This window comes from Onychomys torridus, chromosome 5 (genome assembly GCF_903995425.1).
Source record: "Onychomys torridus chromosome 5, mOncTor1.1, whole genome shotgun sequence".
Lineage (NCBI taxonomy): Eukaryota > Metazoa > Chordata > Mammalia > Rodentia > Cricetidae > Onychomys > Onychomys torridus.
In genome coordinates this window covers 34,305,562-34,322,444 of record NC_050447.1, presented here as the reverse complement: position 1 = coordinate 34,322,444, position 16,883 = coordinate 34,305,562, and the positions used below count along the sequence as shown (strand labels likewise).

Below are 16,883 nucleotides of genomic sequence, written 5' to 3'. Positions count from 1 at the left end.
CCGCTAGTTTCTAAGGAGAGAGACAGGAAGAGTATAGATCTGGATGGGACGGGATATGGGGAGGAACTGGAAGAAGTTGAGGGAAGGGAAACCATAATCAGAATATATTGTATGAAAAAAAAAATCAGTTTTCAATAATAGGAAAAAAAAAAAAAAAAGGAAGGAGGGAGGGAGGAGACAGGAAGGGACCAGTATCCCAGGAAGCATGGGCAAGGGCCAGTGAAGTACCTGCTGCTCTGAAGGGTGATGTCATGGTTGATTCAATCTTTGAGAGAGAAACCTTCCCAGGTGAGGCTTCTCTCTGACTCAGGACCTGCCCCACCTGTCCATAAGGTATGTCCCACTGCTGACTCAAGGGGTGACGTTTTCTGGTAGGAAAGCCACAACTTTCCCACAAACAAGTTGGTCATCTTGTTCCCTTTTCAAACACGCCCACACAATTGTGGTGAGGAATTTGTGGGGGAGGAGGTCAGCAGTCTGAAGTTTTGTTGGCTTCCACATCAGTAGTGGGTCACCAGGGCAGGGCCCAAGAGGTTGTGATGGAAACGGACAAAGGTGCCCCTCTGCCATGAGAACTTTGGGGAAACAGACTAGAGCCATTTTCCTTAGGCAACAAGCCAAGAGGTGGGGTGGCTGGGAAAGAGCATTCGATTCCTGGTTTGAATCTGATACCCTTTTAAAGGTGCCAGGGCTGTTCCAAGCCCTCAGGATTGTTCAGCAAATGCTACCAATTAAGTACTTGAAAGCATGGGAGGTCAGCACCCACAAGACCCAATGTAACTTTGGTAATGTCCACTGCTTGATGGTTTTGCCATACTGGGTTTAAATCTAGGGCATAAACGGGCAGTGGTGGCATACGCCTTTAACCCCAGAGCTCAGGAAGCAGAGGCAAGCAGATCTTGAGTTTGAGGCCAGCCTGGGCTACAGAATGAGTTTTAGTACAGCCAAGGGTACAGAGAGAAACCCTGTCTCAGGGGGGAAAAAAGGAAAAGAAAAATACACCTAGGGTCCATGTATCTTAACACTCTACTATTGAGCTATATCACAACAAGGTTTTGGTTTTATTTATGGTTTTCGTTTTGTTTTGTTTTTTGTTGTTTTTTTTTTTTCGAGACAGGGTTTCTCTGTAGCTTTGGAGCCTGTCCTGGACTATCTCTGTAGACCAGGCTGGCCTGGAACTCACAGAGATCCACCTGCCTCTGCCTCCCGAGTGCTGGGATTACAGGCGTGCGCCACCGCCGCCCCGCATGTTTTTTTTTTATTTTATTTCTGGGTGTGTGCTATGCATGTGCATGTATATTTACATTAGAAGCCCCTTTTAAGGTCAACCTTGGGTTTTTTCTTTTTCGCAGACCATCCACCTTGGTTTTTTTAGACTGGGTCTTCTCACTGGGACCTGGGGCTTCTGATTTGGTGAAGCTGGGTGACTAGTGGGCCTCAGAAATCCTCCGCCTCCCCATTACTGGAATTATAGGTGGGCTACCAAACTAGCTTTTCTATTTTTTGTTTCTTTGTTGTTTGTTTGTTTTTGGAGCTGAGGATCGAACCCAGGGCCTTGCGCTCTACCACTGAGCTAAATCCCCAACCCTGTTTGTTTGTTTTTTGAGACAGGGTTTCTCTGTGTAACAGTCCTGACTGTCCCAGAACTTTCTTTATAGCCCAGGCTGGCCTCAAACTCACAGAGATCCACCTGCCTCTGCCTCCCAGACACTGAGGTTGAAGGCACATGTCACCACGCCCAGCTATTTTTCATTTTTATTAAGACTTATGTATATTTTTTTGGTGTTATAGGTTATTGTTAGGGTCAGGGCTGGAGGAACGGCTCAAGAATTAAGAGTCTTTACTGCTCTTGCAGAGGACCTGGGTTCAGTTCCCAGCAGCCATATTGAGCAGCTCATAACTGCCTATAACTCCAGTTTTGGGGATCCAATGCTTTTTCTGGCCTCTGTGGACAATGCACATAACACACGTGTTGTCCATAAACTCACACAGGCACACAGATACTTAAACACACAAATAGAAGTAAGTAAATCTTTTAGGAAAAAAATCCAAGCAATAACAACAGCTCATTCCTTCCTGTCCTCCCTCCCTCCCTCTTTCTTTCTGTCTTTCCTTCCTTCCTTCCTTCCTTCCTTCCTTCCTCCCTCCCTCCCTCCCTCCCTCCCTTCCTTCTTTCTCCTGTCCTTTTTCCAACACTGGTGACCGATCCCAGGGCCTCACACTTGCCAGGCAAAGTGTTCCTTTTTTGAGCTACACTTCTAGGCCCAAGACAATGTTTTTAATTAAGTATTTCTCAAATATTGCATGGAGCATTCTTACTCTAAAAATGTGAAATTCAAAAGTAAGTGGTGGCATATGTCTTTAATCCCAGCACTTGGGAGGAAGAGGCAGGCAAATCTCTGTGAGTTCCAGGCCAACATGGTCTATATTGCCTTTTCTACACCAAAGGCTACATAGTGAGTGAGACCTTGTCTCAAAAAGAAGTGAATTGGTGTCCTGTATTTTGGTTTGGCATCTCTAGCTATGAAGCAGAGTGATGTACCTTACATAAGGATGTAGAACTCTACTCTCTATGGATATTGATTGATTGGATGGATTTTTAGCCCTAAGAGCTTTACCTTGGCTGGTCTAATCAAGTTAGCTTTGCATTTTTATCTTCGAGCTTTCTACCTGTCTCTTCAAGTTCCTTCCAAGATGCTAGGGCCTGCCAATAACTAGAAGGTCTTGAACAATTAATGGACTACAGGATGGAGGTGAGAGGGCACAGCTGAGAGAGTCTCATCCAGGGAGGTGGGGCCTGACAACTGAGATCTCCATCTGGCTTCCTTACACCCAGAAGTGTGGGGCCCAAGTGACACATCTGACCTTTAGACTCTCGGCAGCAAGCTACTTTGTAACAAGACAATTAGGTAAGGTTATACTGTAGCTGTGCGGGGTTCAGAGAAACTAGGGAGTTAGGGGGTGCCAAGAAGAAACACAGAGCCTGAGAACCGCATCCCTTCCTCCTCACGTGCCCACACTCTAAGAGCTCATTTTTGTCTTTTATAATTTTTTAAAAGTGTGTCTGTGTGTGTGTGTGTGTGTGTGTGTGTGTGTGTGTGTGTGTGTGTGATATAGGCAGGACCATGGTGCTCATGTGGAGGCCAGAAGATAACTTTGGAGTCAATTTTCTCCTTCCACTTTTACGTGGGTTCTGGAGAATCAACCTCAGGTTGCCAAGGGATACAGCAGCAGGTACCTTTACTCAGAGCCATCTCACCGGAAGCCATTTTATATCAGAAATACAAAAACACGCATATTTTCTAAAAAGAAATGCACAGACCATATACACCTCTGGAACCTCTCCCTCCTCCACCCACTCACTCCACAGATGTGGACTGAGAACTTACTGTGGCCTAGCCTCTGCTCTGCCTGGAATATCGCTCAAGAACAAGCAATACAGAAGGCCCTGATCTCCTAGGATTTGTGTTTTCATGGAAGGAGATTATGAACTGAGGAAATAAGTGAAACACGTGACATGTTCATTGGTGGAAAGTGCCAGAGAAGGGCTGGGGATGTAGCTCAGCTGTAGAGCCCTGCAGAGCATGCACAAGGCCCGGTGTTCAATCCCCATCATTGCCACCCAAAAATGGGGATGGGGTACAGAAAAATAAAGCAAAGGGAAAGTCCTCATTGAATGGGCAACATTCTAGCAAAGCTTTGCAGGACACAGGTGAGCAGTGCAGGCATACATACAAACAGGTAATATATAGAATGTGGTTATACATACTTGAAATACCACCACTCCCTTGCAGGAGGGTCAGGAGTTCAAAACCAGCCTTGGCCTGAAATACTATGGTATTGTGGGTACAACCAGGAAGCAAAGTGGCTGAACAATGTACATAGGGGGTGGGGGAGTGGGAAATAAGGACCCAAGCCATGGGGCTGTGGAAGGGACACAGGAAGTCATGGACAGGATTTTTATTCTGTATGAAACAGGGAATCCCAGGCAATTTTAAGTAGGAATGATACTTTCTAGTTTAATTTTTTTTAATTCATCACTGTGACCAGACATGATACCTTTAATCTCAGCACTTTGAAGGCAGAGGCAAGTTATCTCTCTATGAGTTCAAAGCCAGCCTGTTTTACATAGTGAGTTCCAGGCCAGCCGGCCAAGGCAACATAATGAGACCCTGTCTCATTTAAAAAAAAAAAAATAATAATAATAATAATCACGCCGGGTGGTGGTGGCGCATGCCTTTAATCCCAGCACTCGGGATGCAGAGGCAGGCAGATCTTTGTGAGATTGAGGCCAGCCTGGTCTACAGAGCGAGATCCAGGAAAGGCACAAAGCTACACAGAGAAACCCTGTCTCGAAAAACCTAAAAAAAAGAAAAAAAAAAAAAATCTCTCTGACTACCGGGAATGAAACTACTGTTAGGAAAGGGAGGGAGTTTGGGGTGGGGGCAGAGGACCAGAAAGAAGCCGCTGTAGAGATCCCATTTGAAAACAGATGGGTCTGCATGCCAAACCACAGAAACAGGTGTTAGTTTAGTCTTGAACTTGTCCAGATAAAATAAATCTGAAACACTTTCAGCTTCTTACAAGCTCTCCTAATTACAAAGCTACCTAATTATTATCTAGGACTCAGCCAATTATCCCACAGGGTCCTGTGCTGGCCGACATTTATGAGCTGGCTCATGGGGAACAGGTTCATCTCCAGATACACCCCACTAGGTTCTACTAGGAGCATCTAAGCATTGCTCTCCCCTCTTTCAGGAGCTAAGTACACTCCCACATCTGTCTGGCTTATGTGCCTTAAGCCAGGTCCTAGTTGGAACACAACTTGTCAGAGGTAGGGAATGTTTCCTACCTTCCCATGGCAGAATGGGGATGAAGATCTTTCTTTCTTTTTTTCTTTCAGGACCCCCACAAATGAAAAAGACAGGGTGTTCAGTTAGCAGTATTTGCGTGTGAAAGTCAAGAGGCTGAGGCAGGCCTGGTGGCACAGGCCTACCATCTCAGGTACTAGGAGGTAGGCTGATGCATGAGGCCGATGCACAGAGCAAGCTCAAGGTCAGCCTGGGAAATAGTGGGATCCTGTCTCAAATGAAAAGTTTTTAAAAAGCAAAAGAATAGAGATGTGCTGAGTGGTGGTGGCACATGGCTTTAATCCCAGCACTCGGGAGACAGAGCCAGGTGGATCTCTGTGAGTTCCAGACCAGCCTGGTCTACAGAGTAAGATCCAGGACAGGCACCAAAACTACACAGAGAAACCCTGTCTGGGGGGTAGATGGGGGAGTGTAGCTCAAGGGCTGGGGGGCTTGCTTAGGATGCAGGAGATCCTAGTTAAGCAACAAAGCGGGAAACAGGCTGTGAGAACTGCCCAAGCCAAAAAAAAAAAAAAAAAAAAAAAGCCCTTCAGAGGCAAAAACTCTATTGTGATGTCACAAAATCAATTGAGGTACACAGACATCATCTTCCCAGGGGAAGGAGGGAATCCCTTCCTCTTAGGAAGGGAAGCAGGCTCCACGGGACATCCAGGGTTTGGCAACAGGCAGTAGAGAACTGGGTTCTGGTTCTGATTTTCATCAAAGCCAGCCAGGGCCTCACACCTGACCACAGAGCCACATCCCAACACTCTTCCTGCCATTTCCACAAGGAGATCCTGAGATAGTCCACACAAGAGAAGCCTATGCCGGGGAAGCCCTGGGTGAGGAGACAGGCTGAGAGGACGTCTCAGTGTCAGCCATATGTAAACATTTATTCCTAGTGATATATATTTATGCTTTTTAAGCCAAGTGATAATTTGCCTAAGAGAAGAGGAGAAAACCCTCACCACTGGACAGAAAAGCCCAAGGTCCTATGGGAGCCAGTGACTTTCCTTTTCTGTGCCTGGCCACACCCTCCTACTCACCAAGGCCCAGCAGGTGAAACTGACCACTTCTGATGGCCCCTCCTCCCAAATGCCCTGTGGAAGTTTCTCTAAGCAGAGATTTTTCTGAACCTCCTTGAGGACAGAGGCTCCATCTCTGGTGCACTGGCTACATTCTGGGTCCACTAGTCTCACTGACCATGGATGCTCTTAGATCCTGAGCCTCAGGGTAGGTAGCCAGATGCCCACACCCTGACAGGCACCAGGTGTTTACTCAAACACCTGTGACCTAATTCCTGGGCTGGCCATGAAATAAATGTGTGCCGGATACCTGGAGAGCATATATATATAAAAGCCAAGTCCACCAGTGTAGAGTCATGGGTCTTTAAAATCCTACCACTTGGGAAGCAGAGATGGGCAGATCTGTGAGTCTGAGGTCCAGTAAATTCACAGGAGGGTTAATCTATATTTACCACCAGCCCCAGGTGACTCTGCTTGTCCATGGGGGGCGGGAGGGTGAACCATGGTCTCAAAAGCTGGCCAGAAAGCATTTTGCAATGGATTAACAGATAAGTATCCTTAAGCATGTGTATTAGGAAATATAGTTCTAAAACTGAGGTTTTGGGAACAACAAACTTAGGCCATCCTGACTTTCCAACCCGCAGCTACTCTACCCTACCTCTGCTCCAGTTTGAATCCTTTCTAATCCATAGCAAACCCATTGCAGCCCACTCCCAACACCGTAAGGAAGAAAATGCCATGAATTTCCTTTTCTAACAAAGGCAAGCTCCTGGTCAACTGCAAAGCAGTGTTTGCTTAGTACAGAAGCAAGGAGAGTGAGGAAACTGGTTTGGCTGGTTTGCTGGGCGGGAGAGAGCTTAGGGAGAAACTTTCAACCAACTCTTGAACCAAGCCTATAAATCATGGGCAAGGGAAAGTCACAAACCAAGGGCCTTGCAGAGGATCCTATGCTGAGTCTTCACGTGCCCCTGAGATACAGATGTATGTGGTTCTATTCACATTACAGACGGGGAAACAAAGTCTGAGAGAAGAAAGTCTTGGCAGAAATTCTTCATCTGGCAAGAGACATTGCCTCAAGAACATTCTAGGACTGGGCTTTGGTAGCATCCACTAATAATTCCAACACTTGAGAGGCAAAAGCAAGAGGTCCAGAGATTTAAACCCGTGCTACATGATGAGTTAGAAGCCAGCCTGTAAACAAGGCCTGGTGTGGGGTGGCGCACGCCTGTAATCCCAGCACTGGGAGGCAGAGGCAGGTGGATCTCTGTGAGTTCAAGGCCAGCCTGGTCTACAGAGCAAGTTCCAGGACAGGCTCCAAAGCTACAGAGAAACCCTGTCTGGAGGGGAGGGGAGAGACTAACTGCTCATTTCCAGATCTGGGCTCGAGGGCTTGAGGTCTCCCTTCTGTGGCCTCCGAAGCTTTCAAAGGAAAGTACTTGGTTCACAATATCCCCCAAGGACAGCTTAGGGCCAGGCTCAGCTTCCAGAGAGTGCTGGGCAGAGATCTCACAAGAACCTTAGAGATTCCAGAAAACCTACTCAGCCCTGTTCATTTACCCTCTGGGGCTGCTCTGGGGACCCAGAATGGAGCCTGAGAGGAAAAAACTCAGTCAAGGCAGCACAAAAAAAAAAAAAAAAAAAAAAACGGATTCATACATCCATTCCTTTGTTCAAAACAAGACTAGAAGGTCTGTTGGGTCCCCAAGAACTTTTTTTCTCCATTTCCTCTTCCTCTTACTAAATCATTATGTAGCCCTACTTAGCCTGAAACTCACTACAGAACCAAATTGCCTTCAAACTTTTATATATATATATATATACACATATGTGTGTATATATATAGAGAGAGACATATTATTTATTTTATGTGCATTGGTGTTTTGCCTGCATGTATGTCTGTGTGAGGGTACCAGATTCCGTGGAACTGGAGATACAGGCAGTTGTGTGCTGCCATGTGGGTGCTGGGAATTGAACCTGGGTCCCGTGGAAGAACAGCCAATGCTCATAACCACTGAGCCACTTCTCCAGCCCGTCTTCAAAACTTCTAAGAATCCTTCTGCCTCATGTGTCTCTATGATCAGCTTCTTTTTTTAATCCTTCCCTCCCCCCTTCAAAAGACAGGGTTCCACAGGTAGCCCAGGCTAGCCTTAAATTTGAGGTCCTCCTGCCTCGGTCCTCAGCACTGGGATACAGATGTGGACCACCAAGCCTGATTTATTTAATGATTCTTGCTAAATTTCTGAAGCAAGTTACGGACAGTAGGAGAGACTGGAGACTGACCTCAACAGACTGGACTGTTTTTTCAAAGAATGAAGGACACTCTCCCTCAGGTAAGGGGTGTCTCAGAAAGGCAGAAAGGATACTTGGGGCTTACGTAGGAAGTTTGGGGAAAACAACTTCTGGGGCTACGTGCAAGCCTGAAGTTTCTCTCTTCTGGAGATGTTTGTCCAGACAAGGCTGTTTTCTCTTTACAAACTGTCTTGCCCTGGCTATCAAGATGTGGGTCATAGTGGGAGACTGAGTTGGCAATGACAGTGATGGGGAGGGGCTGGAGTGTCACTCCAGGACCTTAACCAGGGTGTGGAACCTTAACCAGGGTGTGGAAGAGTATTCAAGACCTTCCTTCTTTCTTTCCTTCCTTCCTTCCTTCCTTCCCTCTATCCTTTCTTTCTTCTTCCCTTCCTTCAAAAGAGGGTCCCCAGCCCTACGGAGCCTGGAACTTGCTATGTAGACCAGGATGGCCTTGAACTCTGCCGTCTCAGCTTTTAAAAACAACAAAAACTACTTTGTGTGCACATTCATTGCATGAGTGTGGGTTAGAGGACAACCCTTGGGAGTCCTTTCCTCCTCCTATGCTCCTGTGGATCAAAATCAGGTCTTCAGGCTTGCTGGCAGATGCCTAACGTGTGTGTGTGTGTGTGTGTGTGTGTGTGTGTGTGTGTGTGTGTGTGTGTCTGTGAGTGTGTGTGACAAAGTTTCTCTGTGTAGCCTTTGATGTCCTGGAACTCAGAGATCTGCCTCCTGAGTGCTGGGATTAAAAGCATGTGCCCCCATGCCCGGCTCACTGGCCCTTCTTATCTGTGCTTTCTTTACATTCACGAATTCTTCCCACCCCTATTTCTATGTTCAGCCATCTTCCCCAGGGTTTAGCCTAGTGCTGGCATAAAACAGCAACTCAATATGGACAGCCAGATGCCCATACTCCAGCTAGCACCATGGATTAATTCGCCACATATGCATAACATAACAAATGTATATGATTTTCACACTCAACAGGTGAGTAAAGTGAGCCTCAGAGAAGTGAGCTGACTTACGTAAAGTCATATTGGTAGTACCCATTTATGTTCAAACCTGAGTCTTTCCACACTTTCTCACTGGCCGGCTATAATGATTTCATTCTTCTCCTTAGAAAACTGTATGCCCTGAAAAGAGATCAGGGTGAGGTAGAATAAAACCCCAGTAGGCTGAGTCTGGACTATGATGGGTGTCTCTTGCTGATTTTAGGGTTTTGGCAGCTTCTGGGAGATTTCAAGAGCTGATTGTCCCCACACCTGGCTTATCTAGGGCTGCTCTTGGGAGGGAATGTGTAATAGATACCAAGGTGAGCATTTCAGCCAATCAAAAGCCCCAGAGAGTAAACAGGGATTTCCATATCCACCTGGCAGGGAGGGCCAGGCAGCAGCTGAGGCAGCTTTCCTTAAATGGCCTGGCTTAGCCTGTGACCTGGCCGCCCACACTCCTCAGGAGACACCAAGACAAGGAAGGACAGAGTGGCAGCTGCGAGTCTCCTTCCTGGGAAGGCCTACATGAGCCCCAGTCACAGGCATGAGTAATTAGGGGAAGTTTCGGAGGCTGGGGGTGGGAAGTGGGTATCTTATGATGTAAGGTGATCCTAAAGGAGTTCCATGTTTGCTTTTTTCACTGTCTACGGCACCTTTCAGCACATCCTTCAGAAAGGAGAGGAAATGGGTGTATTTAGTCCACACAGGTGGACGCCTGGGAACTAGGTCAATTCATCAAGTGACCAAAGTCCAGGCCCAAAATACAAGGCTGTTTGTCCTCCAGACTTTGTAAAGAAGGCTTTGGAAGGAAGCCACCAGCTCATCAGCTGTCTTTCTCACTCCATAGAGATGTAACCATGTGCATTTGTCTAGTACCTCTGAGAGGTGAAAGTCTCATCACCCGAGTCTCTGAAAAGTTTGTGCTAAGAAAAAGGAAAAGAATCCACACTCTGAAGAAGCTTAAACTAGACTTGGCGGTTGTTGTCAGTAATCCTAGCATTCAAGAGGCTGAGGCAGAAAGATCACCGTGAGTTCAAGACTAAACTGGGGTATACTGTGAGTTCCCCAGCCTGGATTAGACCTTGTCTCAATAAACCACAAGTGTTTCATTCAGCAGCACTTAGACTAAAATTGGAATGGGACAAGATTAGCATAGCCCCCAGAAAAGGATGACATGAAAATTGGTGAAGAGCTTGCTATTTAAAAAACAAAAGAAAAAATAAAACACAGAACCAGCTTATAAACAAACAACAAAACCCAGCATGGTGGTGCACACTTGTAATCTCAGCACTGAGGAAGTGGAGGCAGGAAGATCACAAATTCAAAGTCATCCACTACTACTACATAACAAGTTCCAGACCAGCCTGAGCTACCCAAGCCCGTCTCAAAAACAAAAACAAAAACACAACAACAACAACAACAAAAAAAAAAAAAAAAAAAAAAAGAGAGAGAGAGAGAGAAAGAGAGAGAAAGAAAAAGAAAAAACAAACACAAAACCCAGAACAGCCAGAACTGGTATCTGCCTCCTAGCACTCAGAAAACAGAGGCAGGGGAATCTTGATGAGTTCAACATCAAGTAAATGATCAAGTGAATACAACAGTGAATTCCAGGCCAGCTAAGGCTACACAGTGAGACCCTTTCTCAAAAACAAAAAGCAGCTGGGCAGGAGGCAGAGGCAGGCAGATCTCTGTGAGTTCAAGGCCAGCCTGGTCTACAGAGCTAGTCCAGGACAGGCTCCAAAGCTACACAGAGCAACCCTGTCTCAAGGGGAAAAAAAAGCAACAAAACAAACAAACAAACAAACAAAAACAGAACTAATGAACAAATCAGGCTAACTAAAGAACATGTTTAGATAGTGGGAGGATTTTGTTTTGTTTTGTTTTTTAAGATTCTGCATTTCCGAAGCCAGTGAAAGAATGTACAAGGCTGTAGCTGGGAAGTCAAGCTACGGGGCATGGGAGTGATGCCTGCAAACCGCAAAGTCCCTTGTTCAATCAGACCCTGTCTATGACCTTTTAGGCACCAGTGTCAGGTTTATTTCCAAACTCTGGGGCAGCAAACTCTTCAGGAGCCTGTATAGTAGAGCCTGGAGTCATTGCCACAATCTTCCATTTCCCGGGGGAAGGTCCAGAGAGAGTGACACCACCTTCCTAATCTAGACAACTCTTTTAAGTCACAAAGCAGTTCCTGAGGTGTAATGTGTGATTTCTGGAAAGGCACATCTGACCTCCAGCAACTCCACACTCCGCTGGAGCAAGCAGAGCCCTGTTGAGCAGTAATGGAGCCTCAGCCATAAAGGGAACTGGAACCAGCCACACGGAAGCTTGTGGGATGTGGTGTGGAAGCTGCCTCTTCCACCTAAACCACCAGCCAGGACCCCTCTACCTCCCACAGCACAGGCTCCATCTCCATCATCACCAGCCGCTCTCAGCCCCCCCACCTCAAGACCTCTGTCCCCAGTCTGTTTTACAATGGACCCTGTTTTCCCCAAACACAGCAGACACACATACCCTGTCCTTCCTTCCTTCAACCCTTCTTTCCTTTCTTGTTTTTAAGAAAGAGTCTCATCTCATCTCATCTCACTCTGTAGTCCAGGTTAGTGTGGAACTCACCACATAGACCAGGCTAACCTCAAACTTACAACTTTTAGCAGTCCTCCTAGTTATAGATGCTTCAGGCAATAGAGAAGTCAGTCTGAGTTCTTAAGGACCAGAACGTTGTCCACACTCCAGAAGTTCTCATTTTCACTTCAGGTAAGTTAAGCCCTTGCTCATAGCTGGGGCAAAACTGAACAGGTGGCACCGTTAGTTATAAAGTAGTATTACTGATATGCAGTGGTATTGGTGACTAGACACTAGAGCTTAGACGTGCACAGTAAAAGCAGGCTAGTGCCAAAATGAGCCTATAATCCCAGCACTCACACAGAGTCTGAGGCAGGAGGATCAAAGTGTGAATTTCAAACCAGCCCACTCCACCTAGGGAGGTTCTGTCTCAAAAAAACAACAGACTAGTGGTAAGTGCCTGGCTAGCATGCAGCAGGCCTTGGGTTTGATCCCCAGCACTGTTAAGTCACACAAAGACCATCCTAACTAAGACACAACTATGTGTCATCCCGCCATAGGAAAACAAAGTTACCGACCCTTGGGTTGGGATACCTAATATATACTTACGAATTCCCATGTCTAACCTTGTGTGGCTCAAGACTGAGTGGTGTCTACCTCTTTCCAGAAGCCCACTGGTACCCTTAGAAACATCCTAGGCCACCCACACCTCACTAACCTGTCCCAAAGTGCCACCAAAGGGCCTCCTGAATACTCTCAGCAGCCTACCAGAGGCCCAGATTATTCCTTGGGCGTAAGTAGACAGGCTGGGCCATCATTGACCACTCCAACCTCAGGGCCACAGGACAGCACTGCCTTCCTCAGCCCCTAGAAACCTCCATAGAACCAGCCAGGTCTCAGAAAAGCAAATACAACTAACCAACCAAACTGCTGTTTCTTTGTAAATCACATCATCAAACCTGGGCACAACTTCTAAAGTTCACAAGAAAATTTTAGACACCACCATGATTGCTGTAGATTTTTCAGGTGTGGCTGGAAGAACAAACTTGATCAAAAGATTCCCAAAAGGGGATTCTGAGTGACTTCTTTTGGTATTATTTCTTTTTTGTTTATCATGAGAGAGGAAGAGGTGGTTTTGATACATAAGACGGACCTGGAAACTAGGGAAGCCAGTAAAAAAAAAAAAACTGGTCCTCTTGCCTTGCTCCCAGCCATGTCCAACAGGGAAACAAAGAAAATTCTAGATTATCACAATGAGATAAGACCTGAAATATATTGAGTGCTTACATGTATGAGTCAGAGCTATCTTTTTCTTAAAGTAAAAAAAGGAGGCCGGCCTGGTCTACAGAGCAAGCTCCAGGGCAACCAGAGCTACACAGAGAGAAACCCTGTCTCGAAATATCTCCCTCCCCCCGCCAAAAAAAAACCCCAATACCTGAAACAAATATTTTCATCTCTATGAACAAAAGCCACAAGTCACTAAGAGCCTGTTCCTCAGTGACTACCTAAATAGTGGGAGTCAAATCCCGGTTCAGAAGCCTGTCCTGCTGACCCTGTGAAGTCACCTTTGAGCCTCCGATTGCTCATTAAATGGGAATACAGACCAACTGGCCCTACCCAGCAGGTTTTGGCGGTCTGAAATTATGGGCCGGCTCCAGTAATAAGTTGGAGAAATACCGATAACCTCTAAATACCCTTGGCCCATCCCTGCCCCTGTATAAATAGCACAGCCAGACATATCTACCTTGATCAACCACAATCGATAAATTTAGACTCCCAAATCAGCCTAAATCCCAAAGGAGAGTTTTGTCCATTCCATCCCACGGCATGGGAGCACAATTTCTTGGCCCTTTCTCCACCCGACCCCACCCGACCCAACTCTGCCCAGTTACACCAGCAGAGCGCCCTTACCTCTGCCTAGGAGGTGGCCTCTCTCCAGGTGCCTCCCCGGCACCAGGAACGTGTAGACCTCAGCACTGAAGCCCGGACTGCAGGGCTCCGGCTCCAGCTCCTGGCAGAGCCACGGTGAGACCTGGGGTGGAGAAAAGGTAGGCAACCTGGTGACTTGGGGGAGCCCACACCGAAACCAACGACGTAACCCTTCCCTCGCCTGGGGCATCGGGATTGTGGGAGGACCCTCCTCGGGGTAGATAGGGACGCCACCCTCTCAACCCGAAACCAGCCGCCAAACTCCAAGAACTCTTGGGGGAGGGGACTTCTAGCTAGGGTCGCCACCTCTCCGCCTGGCTCCATTTGCATCTCACTGGAGACGCGTTTACTTTTCTGGCCACCACTTTCCCTAGAACGTAAATGGTCTCAACGAACACCCTCAGACTCCTCTTTCTTACTCCAGAGAGCCCCCATGCCCAGTCCACCGTCCCTTCTTTACACGACAGGTGTTTCTATGCTACTAAAGTACATTTCCTTATCTCGGATCGTCCGCTCTGCTTCTGCCCCCCCCCAACCCTTTTTCATGAGGGCCCCCATCTTGCTCCACACCCCCTCTGGCCGCCTCAAACCGGGACCCTGCTCAACTTGGGGTCCCGGGAGCTCGCAGCGTGGCGCGCCCCCACCTGGGAACCTGCGGGAGAGGCTGCCACTCGGCGCTCGCCTGGACCCCCCTCCCACTCCCACTCCACAGCACTCGGCTCCGCGCGCCTCCAGGGAGATCTGACCCTCTGGACCCCAACTTTCTTGGAAGAAAGAAAGCGGGAGGGCAGCAGGCAGAAAAGCAGAGCGAAGCGGGTGGTGGGGCCGGGAGTCAGGACACTCCAAGTACCTGCAGCAGGAGCAGGATCGCGGAAAGGCTGCGGCACGGGGCTCCCATGGCAGGCCGAGCGGGCGCCGAGCAAACACGGAGCTTGGGTGCGGTCGGGCAGGGCCGGGTTAGGCCGGGCTGGAGTCTAGCAGAACTTCCCGAGAACTAACTGATGCGCCGCACCTCGCCACTCCACTGAGCCAGGCAGAGGCTGCGGCAGCCAGGTGCGCCCGAAGGCACCGCCCCCGGCGCCGCCGATTGGCTGAGGACGCACCTGCAGGTGGCAGCCAAAGAGCCGCACAGCCCCCGACTTCCTCCACCCTCAACTGTAGTTGGTGGCATGGGGCCGGGCTTAGGAGACTTCCTCATTTCCTAGTCCACGTTCGTTCGAATCCCAGCCCAGCCTTGCTGTGTGGCCCACCGAGACTTGGATTACAAAGGATTCTACTCTGCATCTTGGTTTTTATTTCGTTTTTCTTTATTGTGTTTGGTCGGAGGAGTTTGTTTGATTTGCTTTACTTTGTCTTAAGGATTTTTAAAAACGTATGTGTGTGTGTGTGTGTGTGTGTGTGTGTGTGTGTGTGTGTAAATAAGATGATAGCCTACTGGAGTCAGTTCTCTCTTTCCACCAAGAGGGTCCCAGGATTGAATTCCCATCATCAGCCGTGACTGACTGAGCCATCTCTGCTGTTTTGTTTTGTTTTATAGCCTGAGTTATTTGTTTGTTATTTTCCAGCCCAAGTGGGCCTGAAACTGTCTTAGTCGCCTAAGCTATCCTCCTGCTTCCGCCTCCCATCACAGGGACTGCATAAGTGAACCACCAGACCAGACTCATCTGATCATCTAATTTTCTAACGTCTGTCCCCCTCCAGCTTCTGAGACATGGTTTTGCTATGCAGCCCACTATGGTCTTGAACTCACTATTGTCCATTCTCAGCTTCCCCACTTCGGGGATGGAACGACAGATACCCGCTACCATGTCCCACTAAAATCTGTTCTTTCAACTTCAGCTCTCAGCAGGTTAGTGAGTCAGGGAGTAGACCCAATGGATTAGAATCCCCTGCAGCAGGAATTATAGGCACTTTTTTCAGCTGCCCGATGTGGGAGCTGGAAACTGAACTCTCGTCTCCTGGAAGAAAAGCAAGCCCTCTTAGCTCCTATGCCATCTCTCCAGCTCCATGTTCGTCTGCTTATTGTTTGTTTGTTTGAGACAGGGTCTCTCTGGATGTTCTGGAACTCACTATGTGGACCAGTCTGGTCTGGAACTCACAGAGATCTACCTGCCTCTACTACCCAAGTGCTGGGATTAAAGGCGTGTGCCCCTATGACTGGCTCACATTTGTCTGTTTGGTTTTTTTTTTTTTTTCAGACAAATTCTTCCTAAGTAACCCAGACTAGCTTTGAACTTAGGATCCTCTTGCATCAGCATCCTAAATGCTGGGATTACAAGCAGGCACCACCACATCCATCAGTTCTAGTAAAAAAAACTAGAACTCAGAGGCTGGAGATGGCTCCGTGGTTAAGAGTAACTGACTGCTCTCTTACAGGACCCGGGTTCAATTCCCAGCACCCACATGGCAGTTCACAACTGTGACTCCAGTTCCAGGGGACCTGACACCCTCATATAGACATACACACGGCCAAGACACCAATGTACGTTAAATATAAATAAATTTTTTAAAAAGACTAGAACTCCATAGATTGAGGCTGTTTGTTTGTTTTTCAAGGCAGGGTTTCTCTGTATAGCTCTGGCTGTCCTGGAAGTTTCTGCAAGTTGCTCTGTAGCCCAAGCTGGCCTTAAACTCACAGATCTGCCTGCCTCTGCCTCCCGAGTGCTGGGATTAAAAGTGTATGCACCACCGCTGCCCAGCTAGATTGAAGCCTTTTAACGCCACAGCCATACCACAGTCACCAACACCTTCTTCAAAGAATTCTGTCCCTACTATATAATTTTAGGATCAAAAATAAGATAGATAAACATTAGACCAGTTTCTCTGTCTGCCTATAGCCTGCCAAATCTGGGTGGCTTGGCTACATGCTAACAAAGGCACCCTCCTATTGATCTAGGCTTTGACAAAACTACAAAACAGAGGTTGGGGATGTGGCTCAGTTTGTAGAGTGCATGCCAAACATGAATAAGGCCCTGGATTCCACTCTCAACCCTATATACACCAGGTGTGATGGTGCCTACTATAATCCCAGCACCTGGGAAGTGGAGGCAGGAGAATGGTAACTTCAAGGCCATCCTGACTTTGAGCCCCGAGAGTCTCAAACAAGCAACCAAAAACTACAAAATGTTCTTGCAGTCACTGGCTGTGTGACCTTAGGCAAGGTAGTGTCCTCCTCTGTACAGGAGCCCAATGCCAAAGCAATCACAGAGGTGTGAGGGTTGTGCCTTTGAAAGGCC

General features: G+C 47.6%; 1 protein-coding gene and 1 non-coding gene across 2 annotated transcripts in view; one reads left to right on the top strand and one right to left on the bottom strand.

The window, feature by feature from the left end:
* Nucleotides 1-14,545, bottom strand: part of Cdh1 (cadherin 1) — a 70,998-nt gene extending 56,453 nt beyond the window's left edge. Inside the window, exons 1-2 of the mRNA XM_036188578.1 lie at nucleotides 14,498-14,545; nucleotides 13,630-13,750 (exon numbers count right to left, since the gene is read on the bottom strand). Of these exons, the coding sequence (XP_036044471.1) occupies nucleotides 13,630-13,750; nucleotides 14,498-14,545 (169 nt within the window). The remainder of the gene's footprint in view (nucleotides 1-13,629; nucleotides 13,751-14,497) is intronic.
* LOC118584913 lies at nucleotides 10,258-10,360 on the top strand. The gene has a single exon (XR_004945083.1). It is a non-coding gene; the product is annotated as a U6 spliceosomal RNA (small nuclear RNA).
* Nucleotides 14,546-16,883: the final 2,338 nt, after the last annotated feature.